The sequence below is a fragment of the Vombatus ursinus genome, unplaced genomic scaffold (assembly GCF_900497805.2).
Source record: "Vombatus ursinus unplaced genomic scaffold, bare-nosed wombat genome assembly UNPS02014781.1, whole genome shotgun sequence".
In the NCBI taxonomy this organism is placed as follows: Eukaryota; Metazoa; Chordata; class Mammalia; order Diprotodontia; family Vombatidae; genus Vombatus; species Vombatus ursinus.
This window is the reverse complement of record NW_020954559.1, coordinates 5,859,244-5,883,936: the sequence shown is the minus strand read 5'-3', so window position 1 is coordinate 5,883,936 and position 24,693 is coordinate 5,859,244. Positions and strand designations below refer to the sequence as shown.

At 36.0% G+C, this 24,693-nt stretch overlaps 1 protein-coding gene across 1 annotated transcript in view; it reads left to right on the top strand.

Annotated features, from left to right (window-relative positions):
* Positions 1-6,300, top strand: part of LOC114046321 (transmembrane protein FAM155A-like) — a 726,009-nt gene extending 719,709 nt beyond the window's left edge. Inside the window, exon 3 of the mRNA XM_027866622.1 lies at positions 5,750-6,300. Coding sequence (XP_027722423.1) covers positions 5,750-6,039 — 290 coding nt within the window. The 3' untranslated portion in view covers positions 6,040-6,300. The remainder of the gene's footprint in view (positions 1-5,749) is intronic.
* Positions 6,301-24,693: the final 18,393 nt, after the last annotated feature.

Sequence of the window (24,693 nt, the reverse complement as noted above, 5' to 3'; positions counted from 1 at the left end):
GAAAAGGTTTCAATAAACTAGTTATTAGGATTTATATGGTACAAGTGGAGATCAATAGAACATATCACAACCAAAATAAAAGGAAACAAAACAACAGGAAAATCCATTAGACAAAAGTCAGTCCACAATAAATTGACTTTAAAGGATATGAAAAATAGTTCTTCAGTCAACAAGCATTTATTAAGCACTTACTGTGTGCCAGACACTATATTAAGCTATGGGGATACAAAAAAAGAAGAAGATAGCCCATGCTCTCAAGTAGCTGAAAGTCTGATGTGAGGCAGGGTAGACAACACACAAACAAGAAAATTCAGACTAAATTGGACATAACCCTGACTGGCAGCTTTAGCATTAAGGGAGATCAGGAAAGTCTTCTTGTAAAAAGTTAGATTTTAGGTGAGATGGAAAAAGTCAGAGAAATCAGAAGGTGGAAATGAGGAGGGGAAGAGAATTCCAAGCATGAGATAGAGCCAGTGAAAATGCATGGAGTCAGAAGATGGTACATCTTGTTTGAGGAACAGTAAAGAGACAAGTATCACTGAATCACAGGGCACATGGATGGGAGAGGGGGGACTAAGGTGTAAGAATAATAGAAAAGAAAAGTAAGAAGGAGTCAGACTATGAAAGGTTTTGAATATCAGAGGGTTTTAGATTTTATCCTGAAAGCAAGAGGGAGCCATTGGACTTTATTGAATAGGGTGTTATAGGATGGCTAGAAGCAGTGGTCATATAGTCAGACCTGTGCTTTTAGAAAGATAAATTTAATAGCTGAGTGGAGGATAGACTGGAGCAGGGAGAGATATGAGGCAAGAAAACCAATCAGCACCCTATTATAATAGTCCAGGCATGAAGTGATGAGGGTCTGCACCAGTGTGGTGGCAGTGTCCAAGGACAAAAGGAGGCATATAAAAGAAGTAGTATAAAGGTAAAATTGACAAGACTTGGCAACAGATTGGATTGGAGGTGGGGAGGGAGGGAAGAGGAAATAGTGAGGAATTAAGGATGATACCTAAGTTTCAAGTCTGAATTCCTAAGAGGATAGTGGTATCCTGGATAGTAATAGGGAAGTTTGCAAAGGGGAGAGTTTGGGAGGAAATATAATAAATTCAGTGTCAGACTTGAAGAAAACTGAAAAAAATTAGATTTGGTGATTAAGAGACCATTGTTAACTTTGGAAACAGCAGTTTCCACTGAATGTTTGAAGGCAGATTGAATAAGGTTTAGAAAAGAGTAAGAGGAGAAGAAGTGGAAATACCAAGTATTAAACACTTTCTCAAGGATTTTACTAATAAAAGGGAGTAGAGATATAGTATGATAGCTAGTAAAGATGATATGATCAAGTGAGGGTTATTATTTTCAGGATTGGAAAGATATGGACTTTTTTTCAGATAGTGGGAATGTTAGAAGGTACAATCTGATGGAAGAGATGTAGGTTTGGCCTCGGCAAAGAGAAGTTCCTAGCTCCATATCCTAAAGGCATCAAAGAAAGAGAAAAGAACCCATATGTACAAAAATATTTATAGCAGTTCTTTTCATAATGGAAAAAAACTAGAAACTACCATTAATTAGAAATGAAAATAAATGACAATATATGAATGTGATAAGATGCTACAGTGCTATAAGAAATTATAAAAGAGATGATTTCAAAGAAACCTTGGAAGACCTATATGAAATGATGCAGAGTGAAGTAAGACAGGAGAAAATGTATGTAATGACAACAATATCGTAAAAACAAACAACTTTGAACACCTTAACAACAATTCAATTGAACAACCATAATTCCAAAGGATTGATGAGGGTGCCTTTTCCTGATACGGAGAAGGCTCCGTGAGTGAGAATGGGTAAGGAAGAAGGTAGAAAAGATTATTTAGGCTGGACTGCGATAGAGAATATACAAGATGGAAGCCAAGAAGTGAATGGGATTATCTTGGCCCAGCACTGGTAATAATACCCAGAGTCATGGTCCCAAAGAAGCCAAGAGAAGTCTTGTTCCAGAGGGATGGCCCCACACTGGCTCTATTATGTTGGGTTGGACTAAAGGGCTAATGAAGTCCTTCCCAACTCTCGAATTTGAAAAAGTTATGTAATCGTTAAAGGTAAAGGACCTCTCTAATTCAAGGTTGTAAGAGAGAAGTGGAAAGAATACATATCAATAGCTAACTAATGTCTATTGCATAGTTTAAAAAAAATCCATTTATTAAAAATCTCCTTTGTGCAAAATATCGAGAATTGTAAGATAAAAATTTAAACAATGATTTACCTTAGTGCATTTACATAATGCAAGGGAACACAAAATGTACACAAATGAGTAAGCAAAAAGCTTATTAAATAGAAAGTGATTTCATATGGGCAGAGAATATTAATTACTGTGCATGGGTGAGGGAAAAACAGAAATGTCTCAAGTGAGAATTGATACCTGAGCTGAGCGTTGAAAGAAGTCAGAGAGTTCAGGGGTGGGGAACCTGCAGCCTTGAGGCCACATGTGGCCCTCTAGATCCTCAAGTGTGGCCCTTTGAATTCAGACTGAATTGAGGATCTAGAGGGCCACATGTGGCCTTGAGGCTGCCCACCCCTGGAGGGCAAAGTGAGGAAAAAGAACATTTCCAATATGGAAAGGTTATGTAAAAGCATTGGGGAGAAATGACATGTGCTCCATAAGGAATAACAAGTTGGTCAGTTTGATTGGAAAAAATGCTGCATGAAGCCGAGTAACATACCTGGAAAGGTAATCTGGAACTGAATTGTTTGGGCTTTAAATGCCAAACAGAGAAGTTTGTATTTTATCTTAACAACAGTAGAGAGTCACTAAAGAGTTCTGAGCAGGGGTAATGGTGCAGTCATACCCATGCTTTAGGAATATCAGTTTGACCCCTCTGTGGAAAATGGATTAGAGATAAAAGAGATTGGAAGCAGGGGACCCAACCAGGAGGCTATTGCAGTAGACTAGATTAGAGGGTATTAATGCCTGGACTAGAGTTGTGGCACAGGATAGAGAAGAAATAAGGACAAATAAACATTTTTCAAGATGCCACCATTTTTTAAAAAAAACGTTAATCTGGGTAAAATTATAATTATATTGACAAACATCTTTATTTCATTTTACCTTTAATTCCTATAACTATGTAATCCTATATAAGGGCACATAATAGATTTTCCTTTAGTTTATAGACACTATAATAACTAGTTCTATTTGGAAGGGTTATCAATGGAGAGGCAAAGTTGAGGTATTTTAATGAGACCATAACTTCTTATTTGAAGGATCTATGATCCTTCCTAATACAGCAATTGCTGTATATTGCTATCAAGATCTCTCTAGAATTTTGGAACAGAACAAAACAAAAAGATTAAAAAAGAAAAGGAGTGGGGAAAGAGGCCATTCTCTAGCTGATTCTCATCTTTATTGGCCAGCACAATATCCAACCTTTTAATCAGAAATTAATGTACAACAGCTTAGGCCCATCATTTCGTTCTAAATAGGTAAGAAACAATTAAAGTCCCAAACAAAGTTAACCACTTCAACAGCTCAACAAATTAATCAGGGGAATCCTCTGACTAGCTTCTTACATAAAATAAATTCTATAGTAGTTCAGACAGAGAAGAAGTATATCCCCTCTGTGCTGAAAAGGAAGACTTAATTTAGGAAGTGAGATTTAATTTGTGCCTTGAAGGATAAGTATGATTTTGATAAATAGAGATAATTGGGAGTTTATTTCTGGTGGAATGAACAGAAGAACAGAAGTGTGAAGGCAGGTAGATACTTTATGTTTTCAGGTCATAAAGGGTATGCCAATTTGGCTGAATTCATGAAGGAAAAAAAAAGTGGGAAATAAGACTGGAGAGGTTGGTTTGAGATAGATTGGGTAGCTTTAATACCAGGTTTAAGATTTTTTGAAATCATTTAGTAGTGAATGGAGAGTCATAGAAGGTTAGGTTTTTTGAAGAGGGGATTGAGCATTGTTGCAGAGTGATCAATCTTCTCGTATATTCTGTCATACAGAATGATAAGAACAGGAAAAGACCAGAAATCAGGAGACAGTACTATATACACATGTGCAAACATACACCTATATACATATGCTTGTACATATATGTATGATAGGATCATATGATCACAAATATAAAGGGGAAGATAAATTAAAGGTCACTTATTTCAGATCTCTCATTTAATAGATGAGTACTTGTCAATAAAAAAAACTACACGTAAAAAAATCCATACTTTAGACTGTCACTCCATTCCCCTCGTACAAATTAAAGTGAACTTACTTATTTGAAATATATACCTATGTATATACATGCATGTGCACACACAAGCACACACATAATCACACACATACACTCACACACACACACACAGTCACTTCTACTCATGAAAACCATCTCCTTCCCCAAGTTCTTCCTTTCCCAGTCTCCTTTCTCTCCCCCTTAAACAAACAACATTTGCTTGCTTCTGTGAGTGTAATTACAATGAATGGGCACATGCTATGAGTGTAACTCTGCCACTGTTGCACAAACCAACTGACTGAGCAAACCCAAAGGGACAAGATGGGGCTTCCTTTTGGCTAAACAAACACTCTGTGTGTGTGTGTGTGTGTGTGTGTGAACTTGAAATTACCTATACCAATGAAATCACAAATCTAATCTTTAGACTATAAGTAGCACATTCACATTGCATTTTAGAATTTACATCGAACCCTTATGTAATCATATTTGCATGCATACAATATCTTTAAATATCACACTAACTGGTTCATTTGGTTGGAAATATACATTTGCCAATCATTCAGTCAGTGTTCCTTCAACAGTCACTCCATGCGAAGCATTGTGTTAGATGCTGTGGGAAGTAGCATGAGGTATTAAGATACCTTCTTCAAGAAGTGTGTGAAGTGGTTGAGCATGTTATCTCTATCGCAACTATTTACATGCCACCTTATTCACTTTTTTCATCAGAAACATTTTGAACAGTTATAATTGAGTGCATATGATCTCCGGAAATGATCCAAAATAACAAGATTTGCTTTGATAAATTTCACCGTACTTGTCTGCATGATCCATACAATCACCACAACCTTGAACTCTCATGGACTGTGATTATAGTCCAGGCCACGTGTAGAACAAGGAAGTATTTGTTTGAGGTGATCGGGGATGATGAAGGCTAATTTCCGCATTGAAATAACTTTTTCACTATGTACTGAGATAGTTAAACATGTAAAATCCATCTGGTGATTTTTATCACATGGCCACAACTGGAGTGAGTATAAGTAACCATATACAGATATTGGTGTTCTCTTAATCAATTTCCTTATTGAAGGATGAGGAAAAAAGCAGGTGTGAGTTACTAAGAAAGCATCATGAATACAGTGCTGGCCATGGGGCTTGAGAGATCTGAATTCAGATCCCCATTTCACACACTTACTAGTTGTGTCTCTTAGCCAGTGAGTAAACCTTTCTGAACCTTCATTTTTCGTAAGGATAATAATACCTCGAAGGGTTGTGACATTTAGATGAGATGTTGCTATAAAGTGTTACATTGGCTATTGCTTTTTCTTGAAAGTTGAATATAGTTATTTTAGGCCTCCTAAGTGTTTGATAATGACATGTGAGGTTGAGGGATCACATCTCCACTTTTTATAGGAGAGGCAGAGGAATCATGAGGTATCAGCCCCACTTTAAAATAGCTTGGCCTTGTTCCCTCCCTCCCAACTTGCCATTCATTCTATATTCTCTCTTTCTTTTTTTTTTCATTCCACAGGGTTGTATGAAAACTTTCCAACCAATGCAGAACCAGAATGCTGTGATGTCAGATGGGGACTATTATCAGATAATGAATCCAAAGGGACTACAAATATAAATGAATCATGTCACAGGACATCGCTCACAGTTTCATCAGCATCAAGACTGTGCAACAGCAGGCTCAAACTGTGTGTGCTTGTATTGATTCTCTTGCATACAGTGCTAACAGCGTCAGCAGCACAGAACACAACAGGACTGGGCTTTGGCAGCATTACCACGTTGGACGACAATTCGACTAACGAGGAGTAAAGGAAAAGAGAGGTCATGACAGACGCTCAACAGGCCCATGTGAAATGAATAACTGCAGTAAAATGTAACAGGAACTGGGTGCTTTTACCCTTAAATCACTTATTGCAAGGCCTTTGGGGTAAAATTTAAAAGATGGGCCAGAATCCAACTAACAAGGACACAAACACAGCTTTTTATTGACTAAAAGGCTGTATGGTGATTTAAATTTCTCACACCATTTTATACACTGTGTTTTAATGTTTGGAGTTTGGTTTTATCTTTTGTTTGTTTGGGTTTTTTTTTTTTTGGTTTGTTTTTCCTTTTTGTTGGTCTGTTTCTTGCACTTGTTAATACAGGATCTTTATTTTTTGGGATGGTTTCTCAAAGCTAAACTAAGTCTTTTCACTGTCTATATATTTCTAGTCATTGTGTGTGTTCATCTGATAGTTCTGTCTTTTATGTCCTGTCAGTTTCTATTAGAGGAATGGTTGCTATGACTTCCTGGCATAGCAAAAAAACAAAAAAAAAAAAAACAAAAAACAAAAAAACAAAAACAAAAAAAAAATCTAAAAAAATTAAAAACAAAAAACAAAAAAACAAAAACAAAACAAAAAACCCAGAAAAAAAATGGGAAAAAAAAGAAAATAAAAAAAGGAAAAACCTAACTGTCCCTTCTACCCATGGAAACCATCTCCTTCCCCAAGCCCTTCCCTTTCCAGTGTCCTTCCCCCTCCCCTTAAGCAAACAACATCCGCTTGCTTCTGTCTGTGTAATCACAATGAATGGGCACACTCTATCAGTGTGACTCTGCCACTGTTGCACAAACCAGCTGACTGAGCAAACCCAAAGGGGCATGATGGGGGTTCCTTTTAGCTGAACAAACAAGTGCTCTCCATATAAGGTGGAATCGGACAGTTAACAAATTTTTACATAAAATGAAACAAAACAAAGCAAAAAAAAGCAAAAACAAAAACACTATAACAAACTGTGTTGCTCCAGTTCCCATTCAGAGAAGTCCAGTCCTTTCTCACTGGTCAGTTGAACAGGAGCAGCCTTTTTTAGAATACAGTACGTGAAACCAGTTAAGCTCAGCAAAGTGGACTAGTTGGGAGGCCTTCCTTTTGGAGGTATAAGGTTGGCATTCATTGTGAATTACGTTTTCAGTTCCGCAACAGTTACGTAACCAGCAAATATCTGTAATGTTTGGAAGAAGACAAACTAAGAAAAGATGTTGACATCACTTTTTTCCCCCTTCTTGGCAAAGAAAGTAGAAACACTCAAGCACCTATTGTGCAAAGGATAAGTATGATTTTGAATCCATTGTTTTTCTGACATGTTGTTAAAAGTAACTCTGGTTATTAAGGGTGCACAGCAATGCATTAGCACAGATGAACAACCTGTTGTCATTGTTTTTTTTTTAATAAATAAATCAGCTGTTTTCATTAGTGTGCAATAAACAGCTATCCTATCTAGCTATCAGTAGACTTGGAAAAAGATTAATCTGATTGCCATTTTCATCACTTTTTTTTGTGGGAACATTTCACCTGCTGAGTGTGTAAAATTTTTCTTTTTGAAAAGGCTTTTTAGAGTTTACAGTAGAATCAATGGAAGGAAATGTTATTAAGGGCTGTTTTTAAAAATAATAATAAAAATTTAAAAACAAAAAAATTTTACATTCCTTCCTATTCTCTAACTACACGTGGGAAAGTGCACTTCAGAGATGTTTTCTGTGTAGCAGGGAGATGAAGGAAAAATATTTTAAAAAAATGTTCTCTTAACAAATAAAGTTTAGTTACCAACTTTCTAGATATGAAATACTCCTTGGTAACCATTTTTGTTCTGACAGAGTTTAATCCCTCCAACAGAGTAATTACCCTGCCACATAGCTACATATAGTAATGCATATTTTGTTTCAGAAAATAAAATAGATTTCTGTTCCAATCTCTTCAAAACTGACAAAAGAAATAAGCTACTCCTTAATAAAGTAATAGAATTGTTCAGATGTCAAAGTGCAAATATTTTACAAGACTCTTTGTTTTGATAGTGTTTTACTGAAAGTGAGAAGCCTACAGTGATCTGTGCAAATAGGAAAAAAAAATGCACCTGAAAATGGAAAAACAAAAACAAAAACACTTAACTGTTGTTTTATTTCCATCTTTTTCTCCCATGCAAACAAACAAAACTATTTTCATGCTAGGAAACGTGGTGCTTTTTTCTCTGGGTTGCTGAGGATGGGGAAGGGGTGGATTGGGTGGTGCGACACCTCTATTAACATCATTGAACTGTTGCAAGTGTGGGACATTTGTAGAAATAAAAAATTAAAAAGCCTTAACTAGTGGTAGAACGTAGATTTCCATAAGGGCAGGGATAGCCATTGAAAAGTTATGGAGCAATAACTAGGCAGTACTGCAAGAATGCAGGGTAGCTTGAGTCACTACTGAGAAAGCGCTTACCAGGTACGCTCTTGTTCAACTGACCTCCTAATTATAGTAATTATCTTGTGTGTATGGTCAGTAAACAGTTTGTTATAACCTTTATCTACCTCTGCTGTGCAAAGACCATTCAACAGTCCATTTTTTTGTTGTTGTTCACAACAGATCATTTCCATCTTTTCAGCAATCTACCAATACAATAGTAGCAAGTCCGTTTCATCTAAATTTTACTGGCATTATCCAGAATTTCTTCTCTCTAAGCAGGGGACAAAGTGACCAAAAAAAAAAGAGAGAGAGAGAGAAAAAAATCCAGCTATATTCACAGAGTGATATCTTTTCCCTCCCTTTGTATTTTTTTTTAATTATTTGTTGATAAAGGCTTTCTTTAAACAAAGAAGTGGGACAGGCCTCTTCCACTATCTGGTGTGTCTGATGATATGAGGAAAAGACAGCTGATGAAAAAAAAATTGCCATTGCATTTCATGAATAGAAGTATAGTCCAAATATAGAATTACAAAAATTGAGTGAAATAATGGAGGCAGTGTGGTATAGTGGAGAGAGCCCTGGTTTTAGAGTCAAGAGATATGAGCTCAAATCTCGACCCTGTCCTTACTACCTGTGTGACCGTGGGCAAGTCACTTGACCTCTTGGAGCCTCAGTTTCCTCATCTGTAAAATGAGGGAGTTGGACTGAATGATCTCTAAAATCTCTTCCGACTCTAAATCTTATGACCCAATTAATACAGTCTTAATTGCAAAGTATAAATTTGGGGGCAAAAATGAATCCCTTATCTCCACCAAGCTAGCCTGCATTGAAATGGTTTATAAGTCCTGTTGTTTTCTGTTTGTTTGTTAGTTTGTGTCAATTTATTTGGTTCTTCTTATGATTTGGAAATTATCCCATTCCTGGTATGATTATTGCTGTGATGCGTGTAACCGCTCCAACATGGTGTCTCTACTCCAGCTGTGGGTGATGCAGCTCCTCTTGGTGGCAGCTGGGGAATCCTGTGTAGGCAATGACTCCTTTCTGAAATTAAGCAACCTGTAATCATGTATGATGCAAGTTTCATTTCATCCATTTCTCTCATCTGTAATAGATCTCCCAGCACAAACTTGAGCATGCTTGATGTTGTGCACCTATTACTTTAACAAGAATAAATTCACCCCCTGCCCTTGCTGTACCTGTCATCTTGTTCCATTTCTCCTTGTACCGTATGTCCACTGCATACATGATAATGGATACAATATTAAAAGAAATATTTCTGCAAGCAAGTTTAAAAAAGAAAAGGAAAACAAGATTTATTTTATAATCATATAAAATCCCCCCATGTCTATGATTGTCTTACTTTCTGCAGATAGTGAAATTTGAGTTTGTGCAATATGTCAACACTGCTAAACCAAATGTCAGATAACATAACTAGAGTTATATATTATTCCTTATTGCATTTATCTTTGGTAATACATTATGGTGGCTTTTTTCTTTGGCTAAAGAGAAAGGTTTTGGGTTTTTTTGTTTTGTTTTGTTTTGTTTTGAAATACAGTAAGTGAACAGCTTCAACCAACCCAACATAATCAATGAGGGGGATTAGCATAATATTTTTGACTCACATCAGTGAAATGGTTTAACATAGTCTTTACATAAAAAAAAGCATTACACGAAAGGGAGTTTTACCTGAACACTGATATGAATGGTTTAAAAAAACTGTTTTCCCCAGAAAAATAGGAAGTATGGAGCTAAAAAAATCAGAGCCACATACAACCTGAAATGGCAGGTTACATTTGGTACACATGGGTTTCTGAATATCTGGTTAACATTACAATATAGATGGGTCAGTGGTACTGTTTACTTTTGTTACAGGTGTGTATTCTATTATCAATGTTCTACTTACAATAAACACTGCATCTACACATTGAAAAAGAAGACACTATTGCTGTAGACAGATATTTGGTTATATATGCATGCATATGTATATATAATGAGATTTATATCTATGGCGCATCTATAAGTAGATCTATAGATACATAATATATGTATATATATCATCATCATCAACTAAGTAAACGTTGAACAGTGATATTCTTCCTTCACACAGCTTACACACAGTATTCCTGTGAATGGTTCTGTTTTGTTTGCTATTGTTTGGTAGAATGCTATTTCAAAAACTAAACCTACTGTGACATGGAAGACAGATCAAAAGAAACCTCTCCATTACTGGAGGAATAACAATCTGAAAATGACAAAAGTCTTCTCCAACTGCCAAGAGTCAAGGCATTTGGAAGTGGATGGAAAGAGAAGGCATGTGCCACTTGGAGACTGAGTGATCGAACAGCACAAAAATTAAGTGTTAGGGAACTTAAAAAAATGGGTGCAGTTCAAGATCATATCTACACTTTTCACCTGGACAGGCAGGTATCAGATACGTGAAGGCTTTTGACAGCTGAGTATTTTGTCTACACAACACCAAACAGCTGCATATTTAGAAATACCTAGAAAAATAATCACGTTTAATTTATTTGAATAATCATGGTATGTTGTGTAGATATCCCCTTTATCTCCTTAGTTAAAAAACAAGGTTTTTGAAGGTATTAGACTTGTTATTATACTTTTAGTTATCAAAAGATCAAGGGGAAGGAGGGAGTAATCCTTTTAGGTAAAAGTTCTGTGCCTTGTTTACAATGTCAGTGTAGATTTAAGTGCATTTCTCCATTCACCTTTTAACATATGGGATTCTTATAAAAGCACTAAATAAACCAAAATATATAAAAAATACAAAAGGAAATAATCACATTTTAGGACATTTCTTTCTTAGTCTATGTTTCTCTAATATCTCTTCTTTGTTCTAATTTTCTCTAGGGGGAAAGAAAAAAAATAAGTGTAGTAACATTTCAATTGACTAGCATGGTTGGAAAATGGACTATGTTGGCTATTTGAATTTCTTTTCATATCCTTTCAGATCTCCATCTGTGAAGAGAAATGTCCTACTTTAATGCAGTGGGAATGCCCCTTCAATGGGCTGTAGTTCGTTGATCTTTTAGTTATCTGTTTGAAGTAAAAGATGATTTTTTTTTGGCCACAAATCTCTAGTACCTGACCATCAACTGCAATGTCAATGTACTTCGAGAGAGGCAAAATTAATGGGCATGATATCACAAGCTGAGGAAGCTCTGGCTAGTGGATCACTTGAACTACTGAGCTGCAGTAGGATTAAAGGTCATTTTCTGTTCATACTAATTCTGGCTCCAATGTGGTGGGGGGTTGGGGAGGGTGGCAGAGGGAGAAGAGTGATGAACTGGTCTAGATTGGAAAAACAGAGCAGATCAATAGTAAGACTGGGCTGTCTATAAGTGCCTACTGAACTTCCAGCCTGAGTGAGATGGAGAGACTTAAGTTAGAGGAAAAAGAAAAGGTAAAGGGGGAGGGGGAAGGAAAGAAGGAAGGAAGGAAGAAGGGAAAGAAAAATAAAATCATAGATTAAAATTTAAAAAAATATTTTAACTTACAAAAATTGCTCCTTCCTTCCTTCCTAAGCATAATAAACCTACAGAGGAAAAAGTAATTATCCAAAATTTTCCAGAAGTAGAAAACAGAAAGTTTCATTAGTACACAAGAAATGACACATAATGAGATTAGAGCTAAAGGCACTCTGAAAAGCAAAGAGACAATTGGAAAATGCCTTTTAAGGTAATCAGTTTTAAAGAGACAATGATAAAAACCTACATTTTGAGTTGCCTCTAGATGTTTTAGTTCCTAAAATGAAAATAGACTGTATCTAGACCATTCTTCCCTTGGATCAAGGCTCCTGTTTATATAGGTTAGCTTATAGACCAAACAGCTTTGGAAGTTAATAGGAAATGATGGTTAAATGGATTAAGTCTGGTTAAACTAGTCTGCATTACTTGTCTGATCCCTAGATTACAAAGATACTGCTTTTGCCTCAGGTTGCAAAAGTTTTCCTATCCCTGGTCAAGAACTACAGCAGCTGTAGTTAATATAGTAAAAGAATTCCAAACTGACCCTGTGAAATTTGTTTTTCCTTTTGTTGGAAGGGGTCCTGGGGCAGTTTTGAATGCAGCTCTTAGTCTTGAGATTAAATTTGGTTTCCTAAGCAATATAGGCTGCTTTAAGGTCTTGCCTACTAATTCGCAAATTAACTGGAGTGTTACTATAGACCTGAAAAAACAATGTGCCCTAATGCTCTAATTTTCCACCAATTTATAGATAATGTCAACAGATCATGAAAAACAATATAAAATAGGAAGTGAAGCTTAACAATGAAAAGTGGTTAGTTGTAATAAACACAAACTGGACATTTTTCTCCACTTTTCCCCTTCCCTTTCCCCTTATTCCTCTCTTCTTGAAGCTATATTTTTCCCCCTGGAATTTTGAAAAGGTTTGTTGATTTGTTTACTCAAATCTCTACATGTTGTACATCTGAACTTATCCTTAGATAGACTAAGGAGGACATGTGCTTTGTTAGGTTTGGAAAAATCAGTCAACTAACAAGCATTTATTAAGTACCTGCTCCATTCCAGGAGACCAAAACCTAAATCTACGCCACCCTTTCCTTCTCTTTGGAACTCCTTTTATGAACCGATATAACTTGGCTTTGAATATAGAAGATACTTAAACAAGAGTTTTACCATTAGGCAGTTCCCTGGAGCCAAAGAAGTGCTTTGAAGACAATTCCAGGGGAGGAAGTGACAACATTTCAATTCAAAATGCCTTCTAGAACACCTGAACTTGAAAGAAGATGCTTAGTGTTTTTATTAAGAGGTCTCTGGTTGTTACATTCAAATGGGTATAAAAAAAAAACTACAGAAATCACTGGCATGTTCTTTTTAGATCATATTTGTTAAAATCAATTGTTTGAGAAGTCAATTTCTTTTTTTGGGTGGTCTTTAAGGGTAAGCGCTGAACTTATTATACTGCTCAGATGCATTCTACTCACCTCCAAGATAGAAATAAAGTTCAACAAGACAACAAGGTTGAATTAGATCAATTGCTGTACAAATAGTTGCTCAAATTAAGTGTAAAGACTTAGATTTCAATCCTTTTATCTTCACTTGGTATATTAGGGAAAAGTACAGGATTTGGATATTAATATTGCAACTTTGAGCAAGTGACTTTCCTTTTGTAAAATGATATTTTCTCATCTGTAAAACAAGAGGCTTGAATTAGATGACCTTTAACTCTGTGATACCTATCACCTTTCTTTCCTTTCTGTATTATTTTAATGTCCCTCTAGCCGGGTCCCTTTGTTTTAAATAACAGTGTAGAATTTAGTCTGTTCATTTCAGTTGTCTTAGTGATTGACCAATCAAGCCAAGATGACCAGTATTTAGAACACAGGCTACAGAAATGATTGGATTGGCCATTTGCCCAATACATATGGATACACACACTTTTACCAGTTGGACCTCAGAAGAGGAGGGTTCCTAAAAATCAAATCACGTGGTTAATCAAAGATACTACCATGGTTATTGCTTTGAGGTCTGCTAAGGATTTCTTATGCTTCCTTCTCCACTCCAGGTTCAGAGATGAGTTATTGATTCTTTTTGTTTCTTTTTATTTTCTCTCCCTTCTCCCAAACCTATTGGGCATATTCTGACTTATGATGAATGATGAGATCTTGCAGAAAACATGGGGAAAAACATCAAGCTGATAGTGTGCAAAAGATCAGTTTTTTCTGAAATTGCAAGTAGGTCAAATACAGCTCTATGCAAAAGTCACATTGAGCCAAAGCTGAAAGCTTTGATTTGATAAAACTTTTTTTTTCTTCTGAAACATTAAAAGGGTTTTAATATGCAAAAAAACAAAAACAGAAACAATAAAACAAAAAAAAAAACAGCCCAGCTGAATCCAAGTAGAAGATGTACTAAGATATTCTCAATTTTTTTTATTTGAAAAGTCTGAATTTGTTTTTTTTCCCCTTTTTATGCTTTTTTCCCCTTAACAAAACATAGCTGTTTAATTATTTCCTGTGGTTTTTCAGAAGCTGCCTTTTTGCAGCTTTTGAATCCTTTCAAAAATTCACGTGGAATTTTGCAGCTATAAATTACATGTTTATGTTAATTAAAGGACTTGCAATTAAAATTATTCTACTTTTACGTTATTCCCAAATACGTATGGAACTAGAAATTCATGTTGTTACAAGCAGATTTAATTACATGTGTTTACTGTGTTTTTTTTCCCCTTTCTTTTCTTTTTCTTTTTTTTTTTTTGGTCAAATTTCAAGATTGGATTTCATTTGAAATGGGCAAACCAGGAGTCAGTGTTTTTTTTAGCCATGTGGAATGTCTATGATTCTTAGCATTTAAAAGAAGGCTAAATGGGCCTGTCATAAAAAAAAAACTATTAAAAAGAGGTGAAATGTAATATTATATTAAATTTTGTACTATTATAGCAAGTTTAGTTGAGCAACTAATACTCTTTTTTTTTTTTACTGAGAATTTTGATGAACTAATTTATTACGACTCACAAAGAAATCTTGTTTTCACAATGATTTAAGGGAAACTGTTGAAGATTGTGGAAAAAAATTACTGAGGTAATTCTCTAATAAGAATAAATTTAAGGATGCAACCATTAAGTCTGACTTTTTCAGGGTTAGGGATTTGGGCTTGAATAAGTTTCTTGTATGACACATAAAAAATTACTTTTGAAAATTCAATTTAAAAAATACACATTTTGACTGAAATGAAAATTCAGTTCTTAACAAAATTTAGTTTAACTTTTTAACTAAAAATAATTTTCAAGCAATTTTCTTCTTCACATTTTTCCTTAACATAGACCCAGCTTTACTTGTTCCTCAGCCTTGCATATTTTCATATGACTTCAAATAGTAGCCCTATTTTTGAGGAATAAAATGGAGATGTATTTTATAGGGCTAGAAAAGGTGTACTACTTCACTTTTGACTTTTAAAAGAAGCATATCCATTTCCTTTACTTTACGCAACTACAAAAATAAAAAGGGAAAATACGGCAATTGGCTTATCTTCTGCTCTTTATTTATCTACTATCTACTCTATCACAGTGCTATAGTATTGTGAGAGCCAACATAGACCTATATTTGCATTAAAAGACCTGATTTCAATTTTTTTATACAGTTTTCCCTTTCACTTTTTGAATCTTAGCTCTTTCTTAAAGCTCTCCTCAAGGGTCGGTATGAAATGAAATGAAAAAAATACGGTGACACTCCATGGTAAAATCATGAGGTTTCAGGATATTCTTTTGCCTTTGTGTTTATGGTCAAGACTCCCTACAGTATCACATTTATCATGCTGTGGGATAATGACACTTCTGCCTGACTGTGTGGATCTGAAGCCTCTCTCTTAGAAAAATTGTAAAGAAAGTAGGAGAGACGAGGTTAAATTGGCTATGGTCACAACCAAGTTGGATGGAGAAGGGAACAGCTGGATGGTGTTTATTACTTACTCAAAATAAATTACATTTCTTTGAGGTAAAATATGACTTTCTATTAAAATATAGATAAGAGTATAATTCACATGAACATTTGCTTTCCTTTCATTGGGTAATACAGTGGATAGAGTGCCAGGCTGAAGTCAGGGAAGATTCATCTTCTTAAGTTCAAATCTGGACTCAGAAACTTACTAGGTTTGTGATCCTGGGCAAGTCACTTGAGCCTGTTTGCCTCATTTTCATCATCTGTAAAATGAGTATTTTTGCCAAGAAAACCCCAAATGGGGTCACGAAGAATTGGACACAACTGAACAACAACTAAAGTTGGGTGAAGTTCTAACAAAAGTAAGAAGACATGATTGAAGAAATAAAATAGAATTCTTATTTCACTTATCCTATTTAAATTCACATAAACATGTTTTAATTATCTTTTATATGAGTATAAAGTCTTTATTTCACATATTTATATGTGCATAATTTGTATATTTACTTTTTTTGACTGAATCTTGATTTCATTGGTATAGCAACTCACGTTGTTAATTCCCTTAACCAACACCAATGTGAACCTTCTCTTCAAATTTTAGTTCTAGAGGGTTGCTTGGAAACATTGAGCATTTGTGACTTGCCCAGAATCACACAGTTAAATCTGTGAGGCAGTATTCAAACTCAGGATATACCCAATAAACTTGTGACCTTCCTCTAGTTCTTTCAATATTTTTGTGGATACTAGCACATCACTCAAACTATCTGTTATCCTTCTCTCTCTCTCTTTTTCCTTTGGAGACTAGGTTTCTCTCTCTTACTCAGACTCAAAATGTAGTGGCCAGCCCAATCCCAATACTGATTGGCATGGAAGATTTAATCTGCTCCTGCTTTTTTGTCCTGGGCCAGTTTGTTACTAATTAAGTATCCTAGTGGGCCCTCTGTTCCAGAGGGCTCACCACATTGGTGTCAGAATTAGTATAGATGCCTGATGGCCTTTTTGCAGCCTAGAACTTCCAAGCTTATATGATCCACCAGCCTTAGCCTCAACCTCTCTGGCAGTACAGGTGACCTGTGCCACCATACTTCTCTGTTGTTCTCTGAGCAGCCATCTCCTTTTCCAGGAAGGCGGCTTTATCTTTGATGCTCCTTCATACCACTTCTTGCTTGCTGGCTCTTCTTCTTCATAGACTGCAGCCTACTTAGACCCACCGAACATTTCTTTGTTTTGTTTTGGGTCACTTGCATTTTCATCGATTGACAGCCATATCATTAAAAGGATGTTTGCTTGAGTGTATGTGGTATGACTTATGTGGTTGCTCCCTCTAAGGAAGGTGTTTGCAATCACCCTTCCTTAAATTGTGTGACTCTTGTCCCCATCCTCCTAAATCTTTCATTGGAAGTCACTTGCTAACAGCCTTTTTCTAGCTCTCTTAATACTGTGTGAACAACAATGGAGCCTGCAGACTATCTAGCTATTATCTTTTGCTATTATTAAGAGCATTTCTATTTATACTCCCATGTCTCCTTGATAAGACATGGTAATACAATGCTCCCACCCTTTATCTTTTATTAATTCTTAAATTATTCTTCCTTGATCTATTTTCCAGGTCAGCTTTTTTTCTATGAAGTTTTCAATATTTTCTTCTATTTTTTTCAATCTTTTGACTCTGTTTTAGTATTTCTTGATGTTCCATGGAGTCATCAACTTCCATTTGGCCACTTCTCATTTTTTAGAAGTTATTTTCTTTAGCTAGATTTTGTACTTCTTTATCAAACTATTAATTCTCTTTTCATAACTTTTTTGAATAGCTCTTATTTCTTTCCCATTTTTCCCTCTATCACTCTTACCTGGTTTTGAAAATAATTTTGGCTCTTTTTAAAATCTCTTTAATTCTTCTAAGAATTCTTGTTGGGCTTGTGTCCAATCTGCATTTTTCTTTGAGATTTTGCTTGTAAATGCTTTCAAGTCATTGTCTTCATCTGTGGTTGGGTTTTAAGCTTCCCTGTCATTATAGTAACTTTTTATGATCAGCTTCTTTTTTTGTTTGCTCATTCTTTCAGCCTGCTTCTTGATTTTGGACTTTATATTAATGCTAGGCTCTGTATACCTTTGGGGGAGGAATGTCTGACCTCAGCTACTATCCTTTTATGTCCTGTTGCTTTCATAGCTCAGCCTGGACTTGCAACTTTAAGTGCTTCCAAAGTGTTGTGTTCCAAGGAAAGATCTGTTCACTGTGCTCCTGGTCTGAGGACTGTAACATCCTGACCCAGATTTGGGTCTGTTGGCTTGAGGTGGTTGAGACTATTAACAAACTTGGTCACTTTTTAGCCTACTGGGAGGTTCTACAGGTTCAGAGTGGCTGAACTGACAGTTTCCCTTTAGTTTTGGTCTCTTGAGGTTAAAACTGAATCACTACTCTGCACCTGGTCTCAGAACTACAGAGCTAAATTTCTGAAACTTGTTCCTTGATTAGTACTCAACTAAACCCCATACTCACTCTCAGTTGCTCCTTTCTACCCTGGATGCATGACTTAGAGCTAGGTAATGGACAACAGAGCTGCCTGATGGCATCTGTTCTTGCTCCCAGCACTAGTTCAGGATCCCCTGGCACCTCTTTCTGCCTCAGTGTTTCCTGGCACTGTTGCCGTGTCTTGGCACCCTTAACTTCCCTGGGTTATGGGATGCACTTTGCTGCTGCCACCATTCCTGCTGATCTGGGATCTTGGCCAGTCCTTCCCCTACTGTCTATAGATCACTCTGTCTTCTTACACTGTCCTGGGCTAGAAAAATGACTTGCTGAGACTTTTTCTTGGCTTTCTCCATCAAAATTCAATCTGGCGCATTTTCTGTTTTGTTATGGTATAGGTGAAAGAGCTAGGCAAAAATGCTTTCACTCACTCTATCATCTTGACTCTCTCTTCTGTCCTATGTGTTTCTATTTCTTCTTGGGTGACCTGCAACTTTAATTTTTCTAAGATTCCACGATTCATAGTTATGTAGCATAACTGGAAAAAAATATGATGCTGAAAGATAGGCCTTTATTTCTGAGAGACGATTAGGATCATTAAAAGAATATATCATTCTCTTATTTAATTCTCATCCCATTTCTTTATGTATCTGTAGTGCCTGTCCATGTCATAAAGAAAGAATAGGTAAGTAAGGAGACAGTAATAGAACACTTAGTTGCTCTCACTGAATTAAAGTCACCTGGTCCAGATGTATTAAGTCTTCAGGCCCTGAAAGAACTGGCAGATATGATTGCTAAATCACTTTTTGAAAGATTGTGGAAAATCAGAGTTACCGTAAGACTGAAGAAAGATAAATATAGTCTATATTTTAAAAAAAAGGGAAAGAAAGCAGAGAATGAAAATTCCAGGCCAGTGATAATTCTGTTTCTGAGAAAATTTAATAATGGACCATTAAAATGATTGTTGGCAAAGATGTAGAAAGAGAAGTAGTGATAATAAAGAGCCAGCATAGTATCATCAAGGCCAGTTATGCCAGAATTACTGTTTCCTTTTTTTGAACAGGATTACTAAGTTAATAGATGAGATTGGTGATATAAATATAGTGAACTTGATTTTGGCAAAGTCTTTTGATATTCTACTTCATACTATTCTTTTGGAGTAGGTGAAAAGATATAGATTCAATGATAATACAATCAAATAGATCCAAAAATGAAACATCAGACTCAAAAAGAAGTTGTTAACAGTTCAATGTCATCCTGGCAAGAGGTCTCCAGTAGAGTATCTTGGGAATCTGGGGTTGGCCCTATGCTGTTTAACATTTTTTTATCAATGACTTGGATAAAGACATAGATGGTACACTCATCAATCTGCTGATGACCCAAATCTGGAAAGGATAGCTGAATGACAGAATCAGGATTGAAAAGGATTTTGAAAGGCTAAAATATTGGGCTAAATCTATATAATAAGATAAATCCAATAAGGATAAATGTAAAGTCTTGTACTTGGGTACAAAAATATCAGCATCTCTAGTATAAGATTGGGAAGGCTTGGATAAAAATCAGGAGGTTTAGTTTACTACAAGTTCAATTTAAATTAGCCATGTAATGTGGCAGCCAAAAAAAGTCTGTCTTACTCATGACCTGTATTAAAGAGGGACATAGGTTGCTAGGACTAGGGAAGTCCAAACGTACTCTGACTTTATCTGGCCTCATTTGGAGTGTTGGGTACTGGCCTTCATAGTTTAAAGATATTGATAAGCTAGAAAGTATTTAGAAAAAGGCAACTAAAATAGTGAAGGACCTTGAGTTCATAACAAATAATGATCAGTTGAAGGAACTGGGCATGTTTAGCTTATAGAAAAAAAAAAGCTTTGGAGGAGGGACATAATAGTTGATATCAAGTAATTTGAAGGACTATCATGTGAAAGAAGGATTGGACTTTTTCTGCTGTCCCCAGAAAGAAACAACACAACATTGGGTAAGAGTTGCAAAAAAATCCATCTAGGTTTGCTGCCCAAGAAAATGTCTCAACCAAATAGAGCTATTCAAAGGTAGAATGGACTGATTCCTCCTTCTTGGAGGCCTTCAAGAAGAAGATGAATGATAACTTATAGGGTATGTTATATTTCCTTTCATATATGGATTGGACCAGTTGACTGCTGAGTTTCCAACTCCGAAAATTTGTGAGTCTGTGATCCATTAGGAATACTCCTTCCATATGGACATTCTCCATCATGCTGTTGAGCATTCGCTTTCCTATTTTATGCCTCACTTTTTATTAATAATCAGAATATGACAGAACAAAGTTATCTCTGTATTTGCATCTGACAAGGAATCTTCTATAATCCTTAATGTATGTATGTTTTGATATTTGGGGTGGACTTAGGTCAGCCCCCTGGTAGTTTCAATATTAGAACAAAATGAAACACTTGTATGTCATTCAAGTTAACAGAATATTTACTTAGCTACACCAGAAAAGGATATTCAATGAAGACAGACAATGTAGATGTCTGGAGTTGATTTATCTGAGTGAAGCTCCTTTTCCTGAGTTCACTATCAGGGTCTGACTAGCCAAACTTCAGAGGAAGCCCCTCATTTCAACAGTGACTGTCAAAAATCTTAGCCCTTAACCCCTTGAGGGAACCAAAGCTAAGTGGCTCAGAACAGAGATTCCTGGCTAGGAAGATGACTTCAAATCCCATTTCACATGCTTAGTAGCTGTGCAATACTAGACAAGTCATTTATCAGCCTCAGTTTCCTCATCTCTGAAATGAATACAATGATAACACCTGCTTCATAGGGTTGTCATGTGGATCAAAAGAGATAAGAGGGAACATGCAAAATATCTGCAAATTATTATTCTTGTTGTTACTTAACAAGTTATTCCTTCATAAATATGTGCCATCTCAGTGCCTTTTTGCTGGCTGCTTGCCAGATTTGGAATGGACTTCATTCTTGCCCAAACTCAACATTCCAAGCTTCTTTGAAGACTCAGCTTAAATATCACCTTTTATTAAACCAGGGGTTTTTAACCTTTTTGTGTGTCATGTACCTTTTTGTAAGTTTTGGGAAGCTGATGTACTGCTTCTCAGAACAATGCTTTTTTTTTAAATAATTGAAGGAAATGTTATGTTTGTTGTAGATTGGAGAAAATAAAGAAGTACTTTTTTTTTCCTATCCAGGTTCACAAACCCTGTGATAGAAATCTATTTATAAATACCTAGGATCCAAGGTCAAAAACATCTTCACAGATACTAGTGCCGCTTCCCCCATCACCTTATATTATCTCCTATACATTTGGTATCTATTTCTATATGTATATGCTGTTTCCATAGATAGAATGTAAGCTCCCTGAGTACAAGAATTGTTTTGCTTTTACCTTTATATCACCAACACCTAGTACTAAGTTTGTCATATAGTAGGTGCTTAATAAAAGTTTGTTAATGGACTGGTTGATATGGGGGTGTATAGTTTCTGAATGTCTACAGCCTTGGTCTCTTTCAATTATTGATCTTGAATCATAGTTCCCAGCATGTTATTCATTATTTTTCCCTGAGTATTCATGGGGCTACTACAGATGTTTTTACTTTCAACCTGAGAGAATTGACACATTGCAAAAATCATCTCCCCAATCCAAATCATGCTGTAAAAAACAAGTTTAAGAACAATTGGTTAAGTAGCCTTATAAGGATTATTTTAATTGAATTATTGGCAGTTATAAGTAGTGCTATATAAGAGATTTTCTATTTCGATTTGTTTGCTTTCAAGAAAGGTAATCAGTAAATAATTCTGACATGCTGGTCTGTATATTGTGGAGGGAGAGAAAATTTATGATACAAAAGGTAAGATAACAATCAGTTTTTCTTTGTATCCTGAGACTAAATTAAGACAGTATCTCATTATTTCATGTGAAAATTTCTTGGTAGAAACACTAAATTATACTTTGCCCTTTTCTGCCTTCAATCAACTAATCAACCAGTCAATGCTTGATTGGTTACCTTTTGTGGTCTGATCACTATGCTAAGCACTAAGGACAAAAAAAAAAAACAAAAGTGAAACTGAGCCTGCCCTCAGGGAGCTTACATTCTAATGAACATAAATAAGTTATATTCATAATGTTTGCGAAACAAATATAAGAAAATTTGGGGAAGGAAGGGCTTTAATAGGTGGGAAAAGCAGATCAGAAAAAGCTTCCTGTAGAACATCCTACTTGAGCTGAATCTTGAATGAAACTATAGGTTCCAAAGTAGAGAGATGAAGAAGAAAGAACCTTTCAATAACATGCAAAGGCATAGAAACCTTTCACCTTTTTTGACTGACTAACCACTTTGTCTGCTCATCCTCTTTAGAGGTAGTCTTAAATATCATCCTTAAATCTCATCTCATCCTGTAACAAGTGCATTTTATCTAACCCAAACTGGGGACTCAATTCTGCACAGAAATTCTTTTAGTCTTTTCTTATGAAATCTCACTTCCTCCTCTTTCCTCTTCCTACCCTCCCTTATAAATCAGAGCAGCTCTGCTAAATCTTGTTTTCTCCTGTCAAGTGTCAAGTCCCTAACGTGGTAGATAACCTAACTTCCTGTTTTACTGACACACTCAATTCCCTCAGCTCTCTTCCTTCACTCACCTATGCTTCTCTATAACTTCAGCTGTTTTTCACCTCATTCCTTCTGCTCCCAAGATGTGAGATGCCCCTCCTCCTTGCCAAAGCTAACTTCTCTCCATGAGCTTTTGATCCGATATCCTTGGTAAATTTGTCGAATATCTTTGGGAAATTTCTCTGTCCCTTTAACCTATAAAGGCAAGCACTTCTTCCAAAATCACAACCAGTTTAGAGCTTAATAGATGGTTGAAAGAGGTTAGAGAGGTCAACTAGATAGTGTCAAAAGCAGGATTTGGGCCCAGTTCTTCCTGTCACCAAGTCCAGTGGGATATCTACTACATTGTATCACCTGTCCACATCTCCCTTATTCTCAAAAAAAAAAAAAAATTAATAATAATAACAATAGCCAGCACTTTAAGTTTTGCAGAACACTTTATAAATGTTACCTCATTTTATCCCCACAACAACCCTGGGAAGTAAGTGTTATTAATTTATCCCCATTTTTCAGATGAGGAAACAGGCAGGCAGAGATTAAGACACTTGACAAGAGTCCCACAAGGGAAGTAAGTGTCTGAGACAGAATTTGAACTCACTTTTTCCTTATTCCAGGTCTAATGCTCTATCCACTGTTATTTCTCTTCATCCTACTATCCTCCTAAATTATCATTCTGTCTCTTCCCCTTTCCTTCCCGCACATAGCACAGTACCAGGCATGTAGTAGGTGCTTCATAAATATTTATTTACTGACTAGCTATTAACTACTGCCAAACTTTGAGAAAGAGTACTCTATACTTACCACCTCAAGTTTCTCTTTCCCCAGTCATTCTCTATACCCTCACAATCTGGCTTCTATCTATAAGATCTGATTGAAACAGTTTTCACCAAATCCAGTAACCCTATTTTGTCAGTCATATTGCTTGACCTCCTCTAAAAATTTGGCATTGTCAACTACCCCCTTCTTGATACTATTTCCTTCCTTGCCTTCCAATGCACAGTTATTGTTTTTTTTTTTTTTCTCATGAATCTCCTTGTGCTTCTGTAATTGCTCCTCTGGATCCTTCTCTGGCTTCTCCTCTTCTTTACCCTTAAATATGAAAATTCCTCCAAATGTATTCCTCAGGCTTTCTTTTCTTTCTACGCTACCTTGAATGGAGACCTCATCTGCTCCCATGACTTTAATGATCACCTTTATGGAAATGACTACCAAATCTATGTATCTAGCTTCAACCTTTTCCCCAAGTTCCAAGTCCATATTCTTCATTACTTGCTGGATTTTTAAATTTGAAAATCCCATTGGGACCTTCAACCCATCTCATCCAAAACAGAAACCATCTCCCTGTCACCTTCCCAAATGAATTTCTTCCCTTAATTTATCTATTTCTGTTTGAAGCATCACCATTCTCCCAGTAATCCTAGTAGGAAAGCTCCAAATCATAGACTTCTTCTTTATCCATACAACTGGTCTGTTGCCACGTCCTATCATTTCTATATCTGGAATATCTCCCACGAGCATCCCCTCTTTACCACTCCCATTGCAACCAACATAGGTCAGGTTCTCATCATCCTGTAACTTATTTGAGTTTCCTAATTGGTATTCCTGCCCCTGTCTTCTCTAATTCATCCTTCATAATAGAGCTCATATAATTTTCTCAATGTACTTCTCTGATTTTGTGAAACTTCTAATCAAAATCTTCAGTGGCTTCCCATTACCTACAGAAGGAAGTATATACACTTTATTCTGAAATTCAAAACTTTACACACTGTGGGT